Genomic DNA, 24,019 nt, shown 5'->3' on the forward strand with positions numbered 1-24,019 from the left:
GGCCGGGGTTGGGGTAGCCAGGAGGAAAGCATGGCCAGCCATAGAGAAATGGTTATTGAAATTCTCGATTATCGTGGATTTATCTGTAGTGACAGTGTTTCTTAGCCTCAGTTCAGTGGGCAGCTGGGAGGAGGTGATCTTATTCTCCATGGACTTTACAGTGTCCCAAAACCTTTTGGAGCTACAGGATGCAAATGTATGTTTGAAAAAGCTAGCCTTTGCTTTCCTAACTGACTGTGTGTATTGGTTCCTGACTTCCCTGAAAAGTTGCATATTGCGGGGACAATTCGATGCTAGTGCAGTACGCCACATGATGTTTTTGTGCTGGTCGAGGGCAGTCAGGTCTGGAGTGAACCAAGGGCTATATCTGTTCTTAGTTCTACATTTCTACAGGAGAACGCGTCTCCTTCCTGAGCGGTATGACGACTGCGTGGTCCCATGGTGTTTATACTTGTGCACTATTGTTTCTACAGATGAACGTGGTACCTTCAAGCGTTTGGAAATTGCTCCCAAGGATGAACCAGACTTGCGGAGGTCTACAATTTGTTTCTGAGGTCTTGGCTTCTTTTGATTTTCCCATGATGTCAAGCAAAGAGGCACTGAGTTTGAAGGTAGGCCTTGAAATACATCCACAGGTACACCTCCAATTGACTCAAATGATGTCAATTAGCCTATCAGAAGCCTCTAAAGCCATGACATAATTTTCTGGAATGTTCCAAGCTGTTTAAAGGTACAATCAACTTAGTGTATGTAAACTTCTGACCCACTGGAATTGTGATACAATGAATTATAAGTGAAATAATCTGTCTGTAAACAATTGTTGGAAAAATAACTTGGGTCATGCACAAAGTAGATGTCCTAACCGACTTGCCAAGACAATAGTTTGTTAACAAGAAATTTGTGGTGGTTGAAAAACTAGTTTTAATGACTCCAACCTAAGTGTGTGTAAACTTCCCACTTCAAATGTATATTTTTTATGTACTTATTATTTAACTAGGCAAGTCCATTAAGAACAAATTCTTATTTTCATTGACACCCTTAACTGCCTGTTCAGGGGCAGAACGGCAGATTTGTACCTTGTCAGCTCAGGGATTTGAACTTGCAACCTTCCGGTTACTAGTCCAACGTTCTTACCACTAGGGTACCTTGCCACCCATATCTAGGCTACTGCACCTGCACCTGCACCTGCACCTGCACCTGCACCTGCACACACACACACACACACACACACACACACACACACACACACACACACACACACACACACACACACACACACACACACACACACACACACACACACACACACACACACACACACACACACACACACACACACACGGTGCATGAATCAGTGGTACTCACCCTGGGTCATGTAAACCAGGCTGCCGGTGAGGAGAGCCACACAGTTGGTGGGCTGGTGGTTGTGCAGGTACTGGAAGCCCCAGCCGCGGATGTAGGACTTCTCATACATGTAGCGTGTAGCATTGCCGATCACCTGCAGGAAGCGCTCCTGCTGCACCTTGCTCAGGTACTCATACAGGAAATCATACGCTGTGGCGAAGCCAACCAGAGAGTGGGCTAGAGGAACCTCATCCCAGGGAGCATCCTTTACCAACCTGCAAGACACAGAGAAAAGGATAGATAAGTATAGTCATATGTAAGAAATACATGTTCAAGACTTGTGAGACACACGGTTGTAAAATTGCAACGCTGCCTGTTCAGTGCTATTTCTAGGCATAAGTGATATTAGGCCCCCCCCCCCAAAAGGGGGGCGAGTCAGTCAGGATCTCAACCTACTGTTATATAGAGTAGTAGTAGAATACCAAAGGTGCAATTTGGTTGTGCATCAGCAGTTTTCCTCTTGTTACTCACTCAATTAACCCATGTCAGCTCAAATTTAATATATTTCTAGGTTCGTTAGTCTAGCCAGCTATCTAAACCTTTTATGAAACTGGTTGAGAGAATGCCAAGAGTGTGCAAAGCTGTCATCAAGGCAAAGGGTGGCTTTGAAGAATCTAAAATTGAAAATATATTTACATTTCTTAACACTTTTTTGCTTACTACTTGATTCCATATGTGTTATTTCATAGTTTTGATGTCTTCACTATTATTCTACAATGTAGAAATAATAAAGAAAAACCCTTGAATGAGTAGGTGTGTCCAAACTTTTGACTGGTACTGTATGTGTGGTTAATGTGTGGTTTATGAGGTCAGAATACTGCCATTTAGGACCATCAATTTCAACATAGAGAAGTAATTCATCCAGAAAGGACAACTACATATTGCTAAAAGTAAGTTATATAGTCTGCATACATAGAAAACACACAAAATAGTTGATCCATACAAATATATACACTACCGTTCAAAAGTTTGGGGTCACTAAGAAATGTCCTTGTTTTTGAAAGAATAGCACATTTTTTGTCCATTAAAATAACATTAAATTGATCAGAAATATCAGTATAGACATGGTTAATGTTGTAAATAGCTATTGTAGCTGGAAACGGCTGATTTTTTAATGGAATATCTACAGATCACTCCTGTGTTCCAATGGCACGTTGTGTTAGATAATCCAAGTTTATAATTTTAAAAGGCTAATTGATCATTAGAAAACCATTTTGCAATTATGTTAGCACAGCTGAAAACTGTTGTTCTGATTGAAGAAGCAATGAAACTGGCCTGCTTTAGACTAGTTGAGTATCTGGAGCATAAACATTTGTGGGTTTGATTACAGGGTGAAAATGGCCAGAAACAAAGCACTTTCTTCTGAAACTCATCAGTCTATTCTTCTTCTGGGAAATGAAGGCTAATCCATGTGAGAAATTGCCAAGAAACTGAAGATCTCGTACAACATTGTGTACTACTCCCTTCACAGAACAGCGCAAGTATTAGCCGATGCGAAATGGCTAGCTAGTTATCGGTGGTGCGCACTGGTAGCATTTCAATCGGTGACGTCACTCGCTCTGAGACCTTGAAGTAGTGGTTCCCCTTGCTCTGCAAGGGCCGCGGCTTTTGTGGAGCGATGGGTAACGATGCTTCGAGGGTGACTGTTGATGTGTGCAGAGCGTCTCTTGTTCGCGCCCAGGTCGGGGCGAGGGGACGGACGTAAAGTCTATACTGTTACACAAACTGGCTCTAACCAGAACAGAAAGAGGAGTGTGAGGCCCCGGTGCACAACTGAGCAAAAGAACAAGTACATTAGAGTGTCTAATTTGAGAAACAGATGCCTCACAAGTCCTCAACTTGGCAGCTTCATTAAATAGTACCCGCAACACTCGTCTCAACTTCAACAGCGAAGAGGCGATGCTGGCCTTGCAAAGAAAGGCAGAGTTGCAAAGAAAATGCCAAATCTCAGACTAGCCAATAAAAAGAAAAGATTAAGTTGGGCAAAAGAACATAGACACTGGACAGATGTTGAGACGTGTTTTACTGGTACTATTTAATGAAGCTGCCATTTGAGGACATGTGAGGCATCTGTTTTCAGCTAGAATAGTAATTTACAACATTAACAATGTCTACACTTTCTACAATGAGTACAGGTTAGTTGAGGTAATTTGTACATGTAGGTGGGGGTGAAGTGACTATGCATAGGTAACAAACAAACAGCGAGTAGCAGCAGTGTACAACAGGGGGGTGCCAATGTAAATTGTCCGGCAATTTTTATGAATTGTTCAGCAGTCTAATGGACTTGGGGGTAGAAGCTGTTGAGGAGCCTTTTGGTCCTAGACTTGGCGCTCCGGTACCGCTTGCCACGCAGTAGCAGAGAAAACAGTCTATAACTTTGGTGACTGGTGTCTCTGATAAATTTATGGGCTTTCCTCTGACATCGCCTATTATATTGGTCCTGGATGGCAGGAAGCTTGGCACCAGTGATGTACTGGGCTGTTCGCACTACCCTCTGTAGCGCCTTACGGTCAGATGACGAGCAGTTGCCATACCAGGCGGCGATGCAACCGGTCAGGATGCTCTCGATGATGCAGCTGTAGAACCTTTTGAGGATCTGGGGGCACATGCCATATCTTTTTAGTCTCCTGAGGGGGAAAAGGTTTTGTCATGCCCTCTTCACGACTGTCTTGGTATATTTGGACCATGCTAGTTCGTTGGTGATGTGAACACCAAGGAACTTGAAACTGTCAAACCTTCTCCCCTACAGCCCCGTTGATGTTAATGGGGGCCTGTTCGGACAGCCTTTTACTGTAGTACACAATCAGCTTCCTTTGTCTTGCTCACATTGAGGGAGAGGTTGTTGTCCTGAAACCACACTGCCAGTTCATTGACTTCCTCCCTATAGGCCGTCTCATCGTTGTCTGTGATAAGGTTTACCACTGTTGTGTCGTCAGCAAACTTAATGATGGTGTTGGAGTCGTGTTTGGCCACGCAGTCGTGGGTGAACAGGGAATACAGGAGGGGACTAAGTACACACCCCTGAGGGGCTCCAGTGTTAAGGATCAGCGTGGCAGACATGTTGTTGCCTACTCTTACCACCTGGGGGCGGCCCGTCAGGAAGTCCAGGATCCAGCTGCAGAGGAAGGTGTTTAGTCCAAGAGTCTCTAGCTTAGTGATGAGCTTCGTGGGCACTATGTTGTTGAATGCTGAGCTGTAGTCGATGAACAGCATTCTCAATTAGGTGTTCCTTTTGTCCAGGTGAGAAAGGGCGGTGTGGAGTGCGATTGAGATTGCGTCATCTGTGGATCTGTTGGGGCGGTATGCGAATTGGAGTGGGTCTAAGGGATGCTGTTGATGTGAGCCATGACCAGCCTTTCAAAGCACTTCGTAGGTACCGATGTGAGTGCCACGAGTCGGTAATCATTTAGGCAGGTTACCTTCGCTTCCTTGGGCACAGGGACTATGGTGGTCTAATTGAAACAAGTAAGTATTACAGACTAGGTCAGGGAGAGGTTGAAAATGTCAGTGAAGACACTTGACAGTTGGTCCGCGCATGCTTTGAGTACATGTCCTGGTAATCCGTCTGGCTGGATTTGTGAATGTTGACCTGTTTAAAGATTTTGTTCACATCGGCTACCAAGAGCGTTATCACACGGTCATCCAGAACAGCTGGTGCTCTCGTGCATGCTCCAGTGTTGCTTGCCTCGAAGCGAACATAAAAGGCATTTAGCTCGTCTTGTAGGTTCGCGTCACTTGGCAGCTCGCGTTGGATGGAGAGCATTTGTGAACAGCAGTTTTCAGTTCTTTCCACAGATTCTCGATTGGATTCAGGTCTGGACTTTGACTTGGCCATTCTAACACCTGGATATGTTTATTTTTGAACCATTCCATTGTAGATTTTGCTTTATGTTTTGGATCATTGTCTTGTTGGAAGACAAATCTCCGTCCCAGTCTCAGGTCTTTTGCAGACTCCATCAGGTTTTATTCCAGAATAGTCCTGTATTTGGCTCCATCCATCTTTCCATCAATTTTAACCATCTTCCCTGTCCCTGCTGAAGAAAAGCAGGCCCAAACCATGATGCTGCCACCACCATGTTTGACAGTGGGGATGGTGTGTTCAGGGTGATGAGCTGTGTTGCTTTTACGCCAAACATAACGTTTTGCATTGTTGCCAAAAAGTTCAATTTTGGTTTCATCTGACCAGAGCACCTTCTGCCACATGTTTGGTGTGTCTCCCAGGTGGCTTGTGGCAAACTTGAAACAACACTTTTTATGGATATCTTTAAGAAATGTCTTTCTTCTTGCCATTCTTCCATAAAGGCCAGATTTGTGCAATATACGACTGATTGTTGTCCTATGGACAGAGTCTCCCACCTCAGCTGTAGATCTCTGCAGTTCATCCAGAGTGATCATGGGCCTCTTGGCTGCATCTCTGATCAGTCTTCTCCTTGTATGAGCTGAAAGTTTAGAGGGACGGCCAGGTCTTGGTAGATTTGCAGTGGTCTGATACTCCTTCCATTTCAATATTATCGCTTGCACAGTGCTCCTTGGGATGTTTAAAGCTTGGGAAATATTTTTGTATCCAAATCCGGCTTTAAACTTCTTCACAACAGTATCTCGGACCTGCCTGGTGTGTTCCTTGTTCTTCATGATGCTCTCTGCGCTTTTAACGGACCTCTGAGACTATCACAGTGCAGGTGCATTTATACGGAGACTTGATTACACACAGGTGGATTGTATTTATCATCATTAGTCATTTAGGTCAACATTGGATCATTCAGAGATCCTCACTGAACTTCTGGAGAGAGTTTGCTGCACTGAAAGTAAAGGGGCTGAATAATTTTGCACGCCCAATTTTTCAGTTTTTGATTTGTTAAAAAAGTTTGAAATATCCAATAAATGTCGTTCCACTTCATGATTGTGTCCCACTTGTTGTTGATTCTTCACAAAAAAATACAGATTTATATCTTTATGTTTGAAGCCTGAAATGTGGCAAAAGGTCGCAAAGTTCAAGGGGGCCGAATACTTTCGCAAGGCACCGTACATAGTCACTGTGGGGATGACGTCATCGATGCACTTATTGATGAAGCCGGTGACTGAGGTGGTGTACTTCTCAATGCCATTGGAAGAATCCCGGAACATATTTCAGTCTGTGCTAGCAAAACAGTCTTGTAGTGTTGCATCCGCGTCATCTGACCACTTCCATATTGAGCGAGTCACTGGTACTTCCTGCTATAGTTTTTGCTTGTAAGCAGGAATAAGGAGGATAGAATTGTGGTCAGTTTTGCCAAATGGAGGGGAGAGGGAGAGCTTTGTATGCATCTCTGTGTGTGGAGTAAAGGTGGTCTAGGATTTTATTTTCCCTGGTTGCACATGTGACATGCTGGTAAAAATGTGGTAAAACTGATTTAAGTGTGCCTGCATTAAAGTCTTTGCATATGGCCTTATAGAATTGGTTGAGAGCAGTCTTAGTACCAGCTTCGCTTTATGGTGGTAAATAGACGGGTACGAATAATACAGATGAGAACCCTCTTGGTAGATAGTGTGGTCGACAACTTATCATAAGGTCCTCTACCTCAGGGGAGCAATACCTTGAGACTTCTTTAATATTAGACATTGCGCACCAGCTGTTATTGACAAAAAGACACACACACCCACCCCTCGTCTTACCAGAGGTAGTGTCTCTGTTCTGCCGGTGCATGGAAAATCCAGCCAGCTCTATATTGTCAGTTTCTTCATTCAGCCACGTCTTGTGAAACATAAGACGTTACAGTTTTTAATGTCCTGTTGGAAGGATAATCTTAATAGTAGGTCATCAATTTTAGTTTCTAAAGATTGCACGTTAGCAAGGAGAATGGAAGGCATTGGGAGTTTACTCGCTCGCCTCCGGCTTCTCAGAAGGATCCCTGATCTGCGTCCCCTTTTCCGGTGTCTTTTTTTCACGCAAAAGGCGTGGATCTGGGCCTGTCCAGTGAAAGCAGGATATCCTTCTCATCGGACTCATTAAAGGAAAAAGTTTCTTCCAGTCCTCGTGAGTAATCGCTTTTCTGTTCAGAAGTTATTTTCGGTCATAAGAGACGGTAGCAGCAACTTTATGTACACAATAAGTTAAAAAAGAAGTTACACAAAACACACAAAAAATAACAAAATTGCATAATTGATTGGGAGAATGTAAAACGTCAGCCATGTTCTTCGGCACCATACTTATCATCCCTAAAGCCAACACCTCATTTGGCCGCCTTTCGTTCCAGTTCTCTGCTGCCTGTGACTGGAACGAATTGGAAAAATCGCTGAAGTTGGAGACTTTTATCTCCCTCACCAACTTCAAACATCTGCTATCTGAGCAGCTAACCGATCGCTGCAGCTGTACATAGTCTCTCGGTAAATAGCCCACCCAATTTTACCTACCTCATCCCCATACTGTTTATATTTATTTACTTTTCTGCTCTTTTGCACACCAATATCTCTACCTGTAAATGACCATCTGATCATTTATCACTCCAGTGTTAATCTGCAAAATTGTAATTATTCGCCTACCTCCTCATGCCTTTTGCACACAATGTATATAGACTCTCTTTTTTTTCTACTGTGTTAGTGACTTGTTAATTGTTTACTCCATGTGTAACTCTGTGTTGTCTGTTCACACTGCTATGCTTTATCTTGGCCAGGTCGCAGTTGCAAATGAGAACTTGTTCTCAACTAGCCTACCTGGTTAAATAAAGGTGAAATAAATAAAATAAAATAAATAGATCAAGTTGATCAATTTAGCTATTTCAGACAAAATATGACAATTTCAGATGTACACTACATGACCAAACATGATCATGGAGGCTACAACAGCCTCCACTCTTCTGGGAAGGCTTTTCACTAGATGTTGGAACATTGCTGCCGGGACATGCTTCCATTCAGCCACAAAAGCATTAGTGATATCGGGCACTGATGTTGGGCGATTAGGCCTATCTCGAAGTCGGCGTTCCAATTCATCCCAAAGGTGTTTGATGGGGTTGAGATCAGGGCTCTGTGCAGGCCAGTCAAGTTCTTCCAAACCGATCTTAACAACATTTCTGTATGTACCTCACTTTGTGCACGGGGCATTGTCATGCTGAAACAGGAAAGGGCCTTCCTCAAACTGTTGCTTCGAAGTTGGAAGCTCAGAATCATCTAGAATGTTAAGATTTCCCTTCACTGGAACTAAGGGGCCTAGCCCGAGACATGAAAAACAGCCCCAGACCATTATTCCTCCTCCACCAAACTTTACAGTTAGGACTATGCATTCAGGCAGGTAGCTTTCTCCTAGCATCTGACAAACCCAGATTTGTCCGTTGGACTGCCAGATGGTGAAGCGTGATTCACCACTCCAGAGAATGCGTTTCCACTGCTCCAGTGTCCAATGGGGGAGAGCTTTACACCATTTCAGCCGACACTTTGCATTGCACATGGTGAACTTAGGCTTGTGTGAGGCTGCCCGGCCATGGAAACCCATTTCATGAAGCTCCCGACGAACAGTTCTTGTGATGACGTTGCTTCCAGAGGTAGTTATGAACTTGGTAGTGAATTCTGCAACCGAGGACAGACAATTTCTATGCGCTACATGCTTCAGCAATCAACCGTCCCGCTCTGTGAGCTTGTGGGGCCTGCCACTTCGCGTTTGAGCCGTTGTTGCTCCTAGATGTTTCTACTTCACAATAACAGCACTTACAGTTGACCAGGGCAGCTCTAACAGGGCATACATTTGACGAACTGATTTGTTGGAAAGGTGTCATCCTATGACGGTGTCATGTTGAAAATCACTGAGCTCTTCAGTAAAGCCATTCTACAGTCAATGTTTGTCTATGGAGATTGCATGGCTACGTGCTCAATTTTATACACAACTGGTGTGGCTGAAATAGCCGAATCCACTAATTTGAAGGGGTGTCCACTTACTTCTGTATATATAGTTTATATACCATAAGACAATATTTTCCATCCCATCAATGCTTTTGATCAATTTTTATGTGATTTTTATAGAATTTCTAAATGTTCTTACAACAAAATGTTCCTACCATTGAAGCTCAATGGTGTTTCTTTGCAACGTTTCCATAAAATTGTTCTACAAACTTGAAATAAAACGAACAGATTATTTTCATAATCAGAGGCCGATTAGAAGTATTTCTGAACGGTAAATACATGTTTTTCCTCGTTTGGATCTATGCTTGGGTCTCACAGGGTTAATACACAAGAAAACAGTAATATCACGAAGTAGTATCCTTACAAATAGTCTTGAATTGTTTGAAATTCCCTTTTCACACTAGCCCAAGCAAGGCTGCAAAAACAGAAAGGGTAGTATATATTCTGGAAAGTGAAATGTCATCAAAAGCGTAGAGTTAAACTAATCCTTCTCAAGCTATTTGCATAATTTGTCCAAGCTTTTAATCAGCTACTAAATAGCTTTTTGTTCTCTTTACAAAAGAACATGCAAAACAGCATTTTTACACATGCTTTAAAGTCCAACTCCAACATATCCTGCCTTTTAAAGTGCTGTTTAAAGTGCACTATGTGCTATTTGTAAAGTAGCTGGCACCTCAGAATGCTGACTGACTTCTATTTCTAAGAGGTACTAATTGTTAAATTGGCAAAATAGTCCATGCCCATGCATTAATCTCATATACCACCTGCTAAGAGGTGTTCTTTAAAAGCTCTTTCTGTGTAATTATAGTCAAATTGACTTCAGATGTGGCAATAAAAAATAAATCCAAAAAGCAACCTGTATTTTGAGCAGTTGCTATTAAAGTGCGTGCCATGTAATTACATTTTCAGCTCCCTCTTGACAATCGTTCCTCTCAGAACATCTAAAAGACATAGGTTGAAATCCATTCCACTCATCACATGGACCCATAAACTTTACTCAGTGCCAAATATCAAAACAGCTGCCTGCTTTTCTTTTAAATGCGACTCTAATATTCATAAATACCAAAAATATGCCGCCACCCTCTGGCAGCATTTCTTCCATTTGATTTAGCTAATACATTATTTCCATCTGTCAACGACCTGAGGAAGTTCATTGGGAATAAATGTTCCTTCTACATGGGTTTAAATTAAATTGAATAAAAAGGGATTTCAACTTTATTCATCAAGAAAGGAGTTTACATTATGTTTCATTACAGTCTTTGGTTCACCAACCAAGTTTAATGCACTGTATAAGTAGTTAGAATGAGTGAAGTGATTCTATGTCACCACTGTACTGTATATTACATTACGCCAAAGCACACAAGACGTCTCTTCTGTGTGTTTACACATGAACTGCCTTAAAAACCGAACCAGGGAACCAGTGCGCCACAAGCTGGAGTTGGAATATGGAATATGGCTCTCCTCAACAAGTTGTTGGAGACATAATTGAAGGTCACAGATACCACAGTTGACTGATTCCTGGAGCCACTTTTAAGGATCCCTGAGAGATTCCAAAGCCCTAGTAAATGTGCGGTTGAGGAGAGAACTCACATTGTGTGTAGTTAAAATGCGAAAACGTCCTTGTGGGTTTTCATTTCTCAACATGTGGCACAGACTTCCATTTTGTGAGAAGTTTCACAAATTTGAACTAATGGTAAACTGTACATGTACCAATGAACACTGACCCTAAATATTTTTTTTTCTCTGAACTAGGTTGGCTAGACACAGCAGCTGATGGCTAAATAGAGGATTAAAACAACGGAGCTGAGGTAATGCTTGTTTCTGAAAAGGAATGAGAGAAAGGTGACACTTGAAAAGGGAAGCCCCCTGACCACGAGGCTGATAGCAGAGACCAGACGTCCTGAGAACGCAGGCGACATTACTAAATTGGCAGCGACAGTGAAACGCCTTGCCCGATATATCAGAGACCCCTCCTTAACACTGAATTCCTTGGCTTGGGACGTGCAGAGAAAGCTTGCTATAATGCACTTTCCTAACTGCACAGCAAGGGGAAAAAAATGAAACCACTGAAGTTTCACAACCCTCACAGGCGGTCAGGGGTCTTCTGAAGTACAGTACTGTAAGGGTTGGCTAAATATACAGCAACAACATGCAGTCTCATTGCTGGCCTCTTCCTAGCTTATTATTCTTATGCAACAGAAAGCGAAGAAGTCTGCAAGATAGTTCAGCCTAGTACTGTACAATGAAAATGATACATAACATCATCCAGACTACCTAAGCTATTCCCCTCTGAGTCTATAGACTGGGAGAGTCATTCGCTCATCCCTTAGGTTGGGGCTGAACAATGTGAGATGCAGATGAGATTTCCCATGTAACCCCTCTGAGAACCCAGGTAAAATGTGTTTCTTAGCCTCTCACCACCACCTGAACCCTAGTCCACCAATCCCACTGCACCAGGCCATTCAGCTCAACATCTGAACATTTCATTTCCTTTGAACGGGAGCATGTTAAGCAATAAATTCATACAGCTGCTAAACACATTTCCTGGACCACAGGGCATCTCTTCCACAGGTCTGGCCGGCCACAGTGAAAACTGAACAGAGATACTATGGAGGGGGATTGAGTCAGTTAAAGGTCCTCTGGAGAGGAGGAGGATTTGGCATTTATCCCCAGTGGTCACATGGTGATAGGAAGGAGAAATACAGATAGCAGGCAGCATCTGTACCTTCTCCAAAAAGACCAGTATTGTTCACATAATGAGAAAAATGTGTGGGAGTTTTTCTTACCGCTAAGGGTAGGCTAAGCGAATTTCTGCAATCGAGAAGTGGGCAATTCACTTATGGGTTGAATTTGAGTAGCTACACAGTAACTATTTCCACAGGGGCATATCTGATTGTATCTCTTATTTCATGTCCCTATAGGTTAGGGATGCTATTCACAGACAATTGATTGCAACTGAAAATTCACACAAAAATAAGGGAAAAACAAAGATAGAAAATATACCAACTAGGCTGAGCTGCCATCCTCTCCATGTAATCCTTGGCCAGGTTGAGGGCCCCGGCCCTGTGTGGATAGAGCAGACAGAACATAGACAACACTCCCAGGTTGTTTCCATACACCTCGTTCCAGCGGGCGCTGAACTCGGCCGGGCTCCAGGGGGGCAGGTACTCCTCAGGGTGCTCCAGCATGGCCTCCCCCGCCTCGCGGATCCTCGCGGCCATCTCCCGGTGTGTCCCAGCCGCCGCCGACTGCAACTTCTCCACCTCGCCCTGGCCGAAGTACAGCATGGGGTGTCCATCGTAGTTCCCTCCCATGAAGGGTATCCCTCCACTGGGGTCTATCGTCTCCTCCGCCACCCCCACCACCGGGGCCACCAGGGGCCACAGTAGACTTATGAAGAACACTGTGGGGGCCCCTCGGGTGTAGGTCCTCATCCTCACATCAGAGAGGGCGCAGTGGCATTTCCAACAGAGCTCAGCTGAGAAGGGAAGGAGAGGGAAAAGAAAAGACTTTAAGAAAGCCAGACAGCCATATTCTCGCTCTCAACTCTCCCAAGCTTTTTCATATGAGGGCTACATTCCTTGAATAATTGGATACAGCTGTATTCCTGATCATTCTGGCTTTCCCCTACTGTTCTGACAAGTTTTGAAACGCTTCAAGTAGACTGTAGACTGTGACAACTGAAAGGGAAGCTCAGATCTCTGTTGTAAAAATGCAACTTATCTATATGAATAATCAAAATAGACCCACCCCCCCCCCCTTCCTCCTCCCCCATGTGTATCTTGAGAAGAGGTAGCTGTAATGTGTATAGTGTGCTATCATACCTCAGATTGATAGTGTATCCAGCTATTGGTGAGAGGTGTGTTCATCAGGGTAGATAATCCTTACATTTGTTTGGCGGTGTCTCAGGTGAATCTAGCCATGTACACCCACATAGTCAGAAAGATGGTCCTCAACACTCTAAAGGTCATAAAGGTCTCTGTGGTATTCTATTCGTCAGTTATAGTGGTTTGGCTTAACCAATGACTAACATCACCTGGTACATTTAACACTATGGTGGTGCAAGTCATCTCTTCTCAAGAATGTGGACATCCATTTCATTGCCTTACTCTTGGCACTTGCCTAGGGCAAAATCAAACGGTGGTGACTTTGAAGGTTGTCTAGAGAGTCTAGACTCTGGTCAGTCCTATTAGCGTGAGTTTGATCTGTCGTGTATTTTAATAAACAATTTAGTATTGCCTACTAAAAATGACACCAACGGGGACAAGGGAGCTAAATGTCCATTATTGTGCAGATGTTGCTTCACTTGACCAACTAGCTAGATATGACACCTGACCTCATAAACGGGCACATTCCAGTTTAAAGAGGCATCTGTAGTTTGAACAATAACAAAGGGGTCAACTTTGTAACAGCTGAGGGATGGGGCTGGAGAAATACAACCATTCTCAAACTCATGGACAGAGATATAGAAACAAGGACTGACCATCCATGACATACAAACTATTTTTTTGAACCATTTTGAGGCTAACAGTATTTGTTTACATTTACATTGTTCACAAAGCGTAAAACAACTTAATATGTGGGATTCTGATGGGGTATGATAGTTGTACTGAGCTCATGGGAGATCTATACATTCTATCCTTCAATAATCAATGGGTACATTTAATTTAAATGTCTACAAATGGATGTAACAACTGCAGATTGCCCATTTAAAGACATAATCAGATAGTCTACCATTACTGCCTTAAAGACCATGAACCCTGGATGTGGAAGTGAAACCTATTCCTGCTATGTGTTTAGGACATGGAGATTGAGCACTGGATTGGTTTAGGGGAATAAAGGAAACCAGTTGAGGGGGACAGCTGTCCCTCTCCTGGGCTGGATTAACCTTTGACTGCTTTGTTTTCTTTCAATTTACACAAAAATTACAAACTGATGGCACAAAATGGGCAAATCATTCTCAAATAGACGTTTAGTTTTTAAAAGACCTGTGCCCTTGAAACTTGATAAGACTATTTCAAATGACCACGTTGAAAAACAAATGACTATAGAATGTGTATTATGAAAACTATTCTATACTACTCCATCACTCGAAAGTAGGCCTAATACAAACCCTAAACTCAAGGGTTTACAGTGGCAACCACCAATTTACAGTAAAGTAGCTCCACGTATTATATGTCCTACCTGGCTGCTTACACATCTCCTTACCTTGGATAGTCTACATTCAGGTCGCCAGCGTCCTAACAAATGTTTTAGTCATATAAAAAGACACCTTTGCCTAAGTGTCCGTTTTTTTTCTCATATCAGTAGGCTAGTTTTCCTCAGGTCATGGGAAATAAAATACGTATACACAACTCTGACAATATCCTACACTTGTACATATCGTATCTAATGTCCTTGTATGTGACTTTTGTCATCCGTTTCCCGAATGTCACAAGGACAAAAAAAACATTTAGTTCATTATTCCGTGTAAATATGTACATCTACTTACATAAATAGTACTTTTCTTATATGTAATTAGTGAATTATTATTCCAACATCGAAAAACGTTTAATAACACACGGCATTAACGTATAAATATGCGCAGATAGCACACTGGATCCGAAGTCTTAAAAAAAAAAAAAAAATCGATCGGTGGCTTGTTGTAAAGAAAGAACAATACACTGATCAAGATTAGCCTACCTGTCAAAACCCGTTGTTGTACAATTGTAGTCCAGATTTGACACTCCCCCTACAAGTCATTTCTGTGTTATAAATGTAATCCCCGTGACATGCATCCGAATACGTTGATTCTTCAAGTAGTGAAACAAAGTATACCCTCTTTGCGCAAGGTTTTGGAGAGAAGAACGTCAGCAATTCTGCCGAATGAGGAGGGGCAGTAGAGGAAAGTGACTAAAGAAGTAGGGGAGAGACAGAAATGACTGATTTGTAGACACAAACAGCCAGGTAGTGAGAATATATGTGTAGAATTGAAAGTAGCCAAACAGTCTAAAACACATTTTGAAACAGTCGAATCCCATTTTGTAATGATCTGACGTCGACACATTTTCAGATGTTTTATTCGAACTTTCAAGAAAAGTCAAATCATCAGAAAAATGCAGTGTCTAACAAAATTGTATAACTTTATTTATTTCACAGACAGTACATCGAACACTATCCCTGCATCTCCTCTAGAACACTAAAATACCACTAATGAATTGAACATAAGGCAAATGAGCAAATAAAAGTTTCTAAATCAGATGGGGGGGAAAAAGTAAATGGAATACAATCACCAAAACTGCACTGCATTTAACACCAACACACACGTTTAAAACAGAAATAATCCAAAAACCAATTAAGGTCTGCTGTCCTCTCTAAAGTACTTCCTGTAAAAATACTTCTACAAGCAAGCAAATTAAGACTTGTTTCTTATTATTATAATACAACTAGTCTATATGCAGCTAACCAACACATGTAACCATTCAGAAGTCAATTAAAGCATATCTTTAAATTGGTACTGCATATGAAGCATAAGTATAACCCATTTTTACACAGTAGTCACTCCAACCGCACTATAGTTTACTGTTGCACCAAAAGAATAACAGAGTACACAGAGCATAATCTTTAAGCATCCAATATTACAGTTGAATTATTTTCATATTCTTTCAACAAAAAAGGTAACACTAAGGACTGATTGTGCAATTTCTTCAAGAACAATCCTCTTAAACACCTTCCACAAAATCAATATTGTTACGTTGCATAAATGATTGGCGACAGGCGCAGGAATACATCATAGGGGGTTTTAATACTTCACCCAAATTAAACAACATGCCATGAAAGGCACGGGGACGATGCCCAGAACAAATACAAAACACACTGGGATGCAACCCAAACAAAAGAACGAGGTAAGACCCGTAATAACAATGCACGGGACGAGACCCGTAATAACAATTGTACAAAACACGCAGCACGAAAGCCGAAACAACACAGGTACTCACAGGACCAACGGGCATGGTGACAATGGTGAACAGAGTATATACAATTACTAATAAGGGGAAATGGGAACCACGAGTGCGTATTTAGACAGTTCAGTGAAGCCTAGAAGGCCGGTGATGTAGAACTCCGGAACTGGTGCACGGAATGAGCAGCAGTACCGGGGGGAATCTGTGACAAACACAGGGGAAATGCTTTATCGTAAAGGACATCTTAAGTTACTGTAACTGAAATGCATACAGTGAAACAGAAAACCAAAATGGCTGTTTGTTATGTATTATACACACACACACACACATCATACCAAGGATACTGGACATAATGAATTATTAGGAATTTCTCTCTGGAGACAACACCGCTGTGACTGCAACGTTGCACTCCAGCTCCAATCATGTTTTTTGAGGTAAGGAAACACAGCAAAAAACTAAATGTAGGACAGTATTTACAGGGCTTAATTTTTTTTTAGTACTCTGAAGAGTTATTAACTTACATTGAATGATGTACTTGTAGGGGGTTTAACTGGAACATAAATTACCTATCTAGCAACATTACAAAAGTGGTCTTCACATGAAACAATATGAATAATATGCTTTAAAATCAGCACTGTTTGCTGACACGCCCACACACATACAATTGGCAAGTCACATTTTTTCCACACACATGTACAATAATCCACGTACAGAACAACGTTCAAATGTAGCCAGGTTACTTGCAGAGAGAGATACTGTGCTTTCACATTCCCATGGTTTCTACCAATGTGAGCGCGATTTCCTGTGCCAGAGGGATCGATGGCGTGGTTCAGGTGTGGAACTACAGGCGAGATGGAGGCACATTCCTCCCCTTTAGGCTGAGGAGGGCGAGGGGGGGGGGGGGGGGGGGGGGGGCGACTCTGGGGAGGAGGGACTCTTTAAGACGACTGACTCTGGAACTTTCTCAGCAGGGAATCTGGGGGTCTGGGGTAGTAGCCGGTGGTGCAGGGTTTGTTGGGACAGAACCTGGGGAACTTGTAGTTCAGAGGCAGATCTATGGAGGAGGACGAGAGATTAAACTAGTGAGAATTATGTCATACCAACCAGTTTTGCCTGCTTAGCTACGACATGTAACCCTCAAAGTTTCCATTCTGCACACATCATCAACAATAGCTAGGAGTGGTCCATGACTAAATTTTTTTCTCTCTCTGATTTCTGGAAATTGCGCAAAGCTCTGCCAAAGCAAACCGTCACGAAAAGGAACAAACTGTTTTAGAAAGCACTTCGGCAAACACTTTATTTGGATAGTCCATCTGTGGATGCTCAGTAACATTAAACTATCTATCTATCTACTAACCCTAACCTTAACCCGTATCCTATCCCTAAACATAACCCCTTAACTTAACCATTATTCTAAACCTAACCTTAACAATAACCGTAACTTTAGTAAGCAGTTGCTTATCAACAGTCTATTCTACAGATGGTCATACTATCTGGACTATCCAAATAAAGTGTGACCAGCACTTCATAGCAAGAATAAGGAACAGGTAGTAGAGGATATATGGGGTCAAATTACTCTTTTAAACTAGCAGAGCATGCCTCTCTCAAGACAAGAGGCGCTGGGGTCTAAGGCACTGCATCTCAGTGCTAGAGGCGTCACTACAGGCTGTATCACAACCGGCCGTGATTAGGAGTCCCATAGGGCGGCGCACAATTGGCCCAGGGTCGTCCCGGGTTCGGCTGGTGTAGGCCGTCATTGTAAAAAATAATATGTTCTTAACTGACTTGCCTAGTTAAATAAAGGTTAAATAAATAAATACAGCAATTTGGTAGGTCATTACGCAACACAGAGTCAGTGGGCCCCCGTAGCCCTCTCCTCCCTGTACCTGCAATGGACTCCACACTGGGGATGGCCATGGTGCTGTATTTGTGGATGCTATGGCAGCACCAGGTGAGTTTCTGGCTCTCCTCGTCCCCTTCACCACTCTTGTGTGAGTCCACAAAGTAGGATCCCCACTGTTCTGATGGAGCAGAGGGCGCCTTCATGCCCTGGTCCTGAAAGCACATCACATGGGTTAAAGAGGGAGTGATTCACTGACCAGAAAGAGGTACGGGGCAGCAGATAGCCTAGCGTTTAAGAGCGTTGGGCCAGTAACAGAAAGGTTGTTGGTTCGAATCCCCGCCCCGATTAGGTGAAAAATCTTCCGATGTGCCCTTGAGCAAGGCACTTAACCCTAATTGCTCCTGTAAGTTGCTCTGGATAAGAGCATATGCTAAATGACCAAAACTGTAAATGTCCTCCTACTAGGGAGGAAACGTGTGGGTAATAATGGATCCACTTTTCAACATAAGAAGCAGTGTGGAGTTGGCCACTTTGCCAAGAGAAAACCTCTACCCTTCTTACTCATACTTATCAGTGCCATTTGTCTAACATGTTAATAACAGGATGTGGTTAACAAGCATGAACAGATAACAAATCAAAACAGAGGTGGCAGAAGAAATGTATAAATCTAAATTAGTCAACTCATCCAGATACTTCCTTAAAATGGGATTCAGTTCATCTGGGAGAAAGGTCAATGCTTCAAATGAAAATTGTTGCTACTTTTTCCCTCTCTTGGTGGAAAGTGTGATGAAGACGTTATTCTGAATGGTGAAGCTTTTTGACTCCCAATCAGACTTAGAGGCGGAGTTGCTCGCTGAGAAAAACGGTTTATGTTAAAAGTCATCAATAAGATTCGATGAATCCAGGGCATGGAAATATTCTGTCTCAAACTACTGTGCTAACTACTTCTCATTCTTCCCTAGTTATGGAGCTTTTCTACATGACACAGAACCTCATAATTCATCATTAATAACTGGCAAATTGATGCACAACAGTACATTGCCTATTCACGTGGAAAATTCCCACCAGATATTGAGAGCCAAAATGTAACCAAAAGGAATCTGGGGGAAACTGATGAGAAACATGTTGTTCCAGGCAGCTTTCTGAGACTGTCTAATGTGTTACATACACTTTGGCTGCAGCGGAGCTACAGCTCAGAGCTGACACACCACAGTGGAGAGAGAGAGAGAAACCTACTGGAGCTTCCAGGAGTCAGAGGAAAACAAATTTATCCTAAACGAGGCAAATGGGAAAATAGGTTTTAGTAAGGAAAGGTGAAGTGAAAAGAGGAAGTGGAGCGAGAGAGAAAGAGAAAAGAGAAGAGCGTGAGAAAGAGAGGTAGAGGTAGTGAGTCTAGGCCGAGAAGATTTGTCCACCGACAAGGCCCTGTGCTCCGATCTGTCTTTAGAGTGCGTTCGTCAATACACTCTGGCTATCAACTCTTATTTCAGAGCATTCTCGTCTGAGTGTGCCAGAGCACAGAATAACTGACGAATTTACGAACGCGCATCACCCGTTGAATATGACCGGTGTCAGTAAACATTGGCCCAAAAATATATATAATTACATTTTTGCCAGCAGCACAGTTAGTCAGCAACGCTCTGGATAACATGAAATTAGCCGAACCAGCTCTGCTAGGGCGAGTAAAATGGTCAGAGTGAGGTGTTCTCTCATTTGTGTCTGGAAGTAACTAGCAAGCAAGACAACTTTAGCCAGTTAGCTTGGGTGCTTGACTGCCGTTGCGAGGACGGAACGCTCAGATCAACCCTACTCCTCGGCAGTGTCTCACGGGTGCTCTCTGAACGCTCCCAGAGCGAAACAATCTGAATTTACAAAACGGCCAATCTGGCAATGCTCAGAGCACATTCCGAGCGCACTCTGGCAATCCAGAGTAAATTTACGGACACACCCTTAGTGGTGTCCTATCCAAACCAGGTGGTTCCTCTCATCGTTCCTGGCAACATATATGCTGACTCACCTAATTCCCTCTCAGGGAGCACTGACCCCTCTGGATATGGATAGACTATGGCCTGGTCAGTGAGGGAGAGGGCAGCACTGACGATATTACATAATAGTTGTAAGAATGTGTTTATAGTTTCCTTCCTAGCAGTACGTCAACTGCCGTGAGCATTTACTTTGCCTACTTTCCTGTACTGACACTAGGCAGTAATATAGACTCATATAAACTTGTTTCAGCATGACCGCTTTTACAGATTTCGCCATTAGCTGTGGAACTGTAATTATACGAAACTGCCACGGAACACTTACAACACTGTAAGTCTTCTGACAGCGCTTACAAAATGAACAAGCCCATGTACCCACTCAGACCCGACACACGGTATATTGTGGCATTGAGCAAAGCAAAGCAAAGGGGCTGGGGGTTGGGAGGACATGTCTTTCAGGGAGCAAGGTAAAAAGGTGGGAGAGCGCTTTGAACGGAAACAGCTGCTTGTGTGAACTAACCTCAAACTTTCCCTTCTTGCCCCGAGGCTCCGCTTGGGCCTCGTTGGTCTTCGCTGCGTCGCACCTCGGGATGCCCTCTCCCTCCATTTCCTCCACGATCATCACCGTCTCCCACTTCCCGAACGTGCTAGCAGGGAACATGTCCGACCGCATGCTATCCCCAAAGTACACCACCTGTATAGGGTAGGAGACAGGATAGACAATGAATGAGGCCACATTCGCAGCTGCTCAGTAAATTAAGTTGACTTTTCTATGTTATAGTAATTACCCCCTCATCTGATTAGTAAAGTGCTGTAATAAAATAGCATTTTTCTTCTGGATTCGTTTCAAGGGAGCGCTCAGCAGTAGTCAAATTCAACAAATCCGACATGTGTCTTACTGCCCCTTAGGGCGAACTAGACCAGACACGATGGGGCTGCAAAAACCCATCACGTCTTCTTTGACCATCATTTCTGGTTTTGTACTCAAGAAAAACACGTTAAGACAGGCTTAGCTGAACAGCGTACCAAAACTGACAGGCAACCCATTTCCTTACTTTTGAAACCATTGAAATGCATAATAGTTTAATTCCTTGCAAACCCAGTGGAAACGAAGGGTTAAGAAGAGTGTCAGATTAGGGAACAACTAGAGGAAGAAAAAAAACAAGAATGCTGCCATAATGGAAACAGCTCTTTAGAGGAAATAGCTCCTTGAGTTTCAGCACATCACAAAACGCTGACTTCTCAAGGGGTCCATTTAAGGAGAGAAGAAAGGTTATGACCCCAGGCCACTGGTGTCAGTGTTCTATAAGGATAATGAGAAAATCTTGGTACTAAAGACACACACTTAAAGAGTTCTTCACATAGCTCTCTGTGTGGAATGCAGAGTGGGGTGTGTGTGTTTGGGAGGGTGGGGGTATAGATGAGGCATCCATAAAGAGGAGGGGGGTGAGGGAGGAGTGGAGGGTCTCTAATGAATTCATGTGGGCCGCAGTCCTCGCTCCGGAAACCCCTCCCCCCTCTTCTCAGGCCCTTTACAGAGTCTATGACCAGGCCTCGCAGTCCCACGCATAAATAAACAGGACAGTCGGCCAGCCTGGGGCCCAGCCTGTGGAGCTCTGGGGCTGGGGCGGGCTCAGGCATCAGGTTTCCAGGCTTTCCCAGAAACTGGCCACAGAGATGAAGAGAGAGCACTGCTGCAGAGTGCACTGATCGTTTTTCATCTCCCAACTGCAGCCAGAGGCATCGGATCAGTATGATAAATATTTACAGGGCCAGGAATTCCAACACAGTGGCAAAACATTATAGAGAGGCTTTCATGATAAAGAGTTTCATTAGGCTGGGACAGATAATGCAACAGAATTCAGGTTAACTCTTGACTTTCTCCATAATTTGTAACTACAGTTGAAGTCGGAGGTTTGCATACACTTAGGTTGGAGTCATTAAAACTCGTTTTCAACCACTCCACAAATTTCTTGTTATTAACAAACTATAGTTTTGGCAAGTCGGTTAGGACATCTACTTTGTAAGTAATTTTTCCAACAATTGTTTACAGACAGATTATTTCACTTATAAGTCAGAAGTTTACATACACTAAGTTGACTGTGCCTTTTAAACAGCTTGGAACATTCCAGAAAATTATGTCATAACTTTAGAAGCTTCTGATAGGCTAATTGACATCGTTTGAGTTAATTGGAGGTGTACCTGTGGATGTAATTTCAAGGCCTACCTTCAAACTCAGTGCCTCTTTGCTTGGCATCATGGGAAAATCAAAAGAAATCAGCCAAGACCTCAGAAAAAAATTGTAGACCTCCACAAGTCTGGTTCATCCTTGGGAGCGATTTCCAAACACCTGAAGGTGCCACGTTCATCTGTATAAACAATAGTACGCGAGTATATGGGACCACATAGCCGACAGCCTTGGGACTGACAGCCATGGGACCACACAGCCGTCATACCGCTCAGGAAGGAGAAGCGTTCTGTCTCCTAGAGATGAACATACTTTGGTGCGAAAAGTGCAAATCAATCCCAGAACAACAGCAAAGGACCTTGTGACGATGCTGGAGGAAACAGGTACAAAAGTATTTAGTATCTATATCCACAGTAAAATGAGTTCTATATCAACATAACCTGAGAGGCCACTCAGCAAGGAAGAAGCCACTGCTCTAAAACTGCCATAAAAAAGCCAGACTACGGTTTGCAACTGCACATTGGGACAAAGATCGTGCTTTTTGGAGAAATGTCCTCTGATGAAACAAAAATAGAACTGTTTGGCCATAATGACCATCGTCATGTTTGGAGGAAAAAGGGGGACGCTTGCAAGCCGAAGAACACCATCCCAACCGTGAAGCACGGGGGTGGCAGCATCATGTTGTGGGGGTGCTTTGCTGCAGGAGGGACTGGTGCACTTGGATATATTGAAGCAATATCTCAAGACATCAGTCAGGAAGTTAAAGCTTAGTCGCAAATGGGTCTTCCAAATGGACAATAACCCCAAGCATACTTCCAAAGCTGTGGCAAAATGGCTTAAGGACAACAAAGTCAAGGTATTGGAGTAGTCATCACAAAGCCCTGACCTCAATCCCAAAGAAAGTTTGTGGGCAGAACTGAAAAAGCGTGTGCGAGCAAGGAGTCCTACATACCTGACTCAGTTACACCAGCTCTGTCAGGAGGAATGGGCCAAAATTCACCCAACTTATTGTGGGAAGCTTGTGGAAGGCTACCCGAAACGTTTGACCCAAGTTAAACAATTGAAAGGCTACCAAATACTAATTTAGTGTATGTAAACTTCTGACCCACTGGGACTGTGATGAAAGAAATAAAAGCTGATATGAATCATTCTCTCTCCTATTATTCTGACATTTCACATTCTTAAAATAAAGTGGCGATCCTAACTGACCTAAGACAGGGAATCTTCACTAGGATTAAATGTCAGGAATTGTGAAAAACTAAGTTTAAATGTATTTGGCTACGGTGTGTGTAAACTTCCGACTTCAACTGTAGCTACAACCTGTGGCTCCCTCCCTTCCCCTAGACCCAGTCAAGAGACCCCCAGCCCAGTTCACTGCCCCCCTACACTTATCAATGCATCACTCAGAGCAGCGATTAGCGGTAAAGCCACCCCTGGATAAACAGGTCTGAAAAGCCACAGCAGCCCAGAAAGCCCAGCTTAATGAGCCCATTGTGCTCCACTGTGTGCGGCCTGACTGGGACAGACAGAGGCCGTGTCCCAAATGGCACCCTATTCCCTACATAGTGCACTACTAGCAGGGCACCGGTCAGAAGTAGTGCACTATTTAGGGAATAGGGTGCTATTTGGGACGCAAATAGACAAGCGGGAGGGGGAGATCACATATCTGACATGAGAGGGCCAGGGAGATATACTATAATCCATGTTATAATCCATGTTACTTAGCAACGCTGCTGATATGCAACTAATGAAATGGTAAGGACACAACTGAACTGCAATATTCTGATGCTGT

At 43.2% G+C, this 24,019-nt stretch overlaps 2 protein-coding genes across 5 annotated transcripts in view; both read right to left on the reverse strand.

Moving 5' to 3' along the window:
* Positions 1-15,306, reverse strand: part of dse (dermatan sulfate epimerase) — a 28,838-nt gene extending 13,532 nt beyond the window's left edge. The window contains exons 1-3 of one of the 4 annotated variants that reach the window (XM_036975678.2): positions 14,956-15,306; positions 12,277-12,751; positions 1,366-1,619 (exon numbers count right to left, since the gene is read on the reverse strand). In XM_036975678.2, coding sequence (XP_036831573.2) covers positions 1,366-1,619; positions 12,277-12,707 — 685 coding nt within the window. In that variant the 5' untranslated portion in view covers positions 12,708-12,751; positions 14,956-15,306. Of the gene's footprint in view, positions 1-1,365; positions 1,620-12,276; positions 12,752-14,481 lie in introns of all 4 variants that reach the window. The other 3 variants (XM_090232528.1, XM_090232526.1, XM_090232529.1) reach the window with 3 other exon arrangements.
* Positions 15,307-15,316: 10 nt separating this feature from the next.
* Positions 15,317-24,019, reverse strand: part of LOC110522132 (5'-nucleotidase domain-containing protein 1) — a 60,497-nt gene continuing 51,794 nt past the window's right edge. Inside the window, exons 12-14 of the mRNA XM_090232530.1 lie at positions 20,560-20,733; positions 18,101-18,269; positions 15,317-17,268 (exon numbers count right to left, since the gene is read on the reverse strand). Coding sequence (XP_090088656.1) covers positions 17,153-17,268; positions 18,101-18,269; positions 20,560-20,733 — 459 coding nt within the window. The 3' untranslated portion in view covers positions 15,317-17,152. The remainder of the gene's footprint in view (positions 17,269-18,100; positions 18,270-20,559; positions 20,734-24,019) is intronic.

The sequence above is a fragment of the Oncorhynchus mykiss genome, chromosome 4 (genome assembly GCF_057628025.1).
Source record: "Oncorhynchus mykiss isolate SJ-2025 chromosome 4, ASM5762802v1, whole genome shotgun sequence".
Lineage (NCBI taxonomy): Eukaryota > Metazoa > Chordata > Actinopteri > Salmoniformes > Salmonidae > Oncorhynchus > Oncorhynchus mykiss.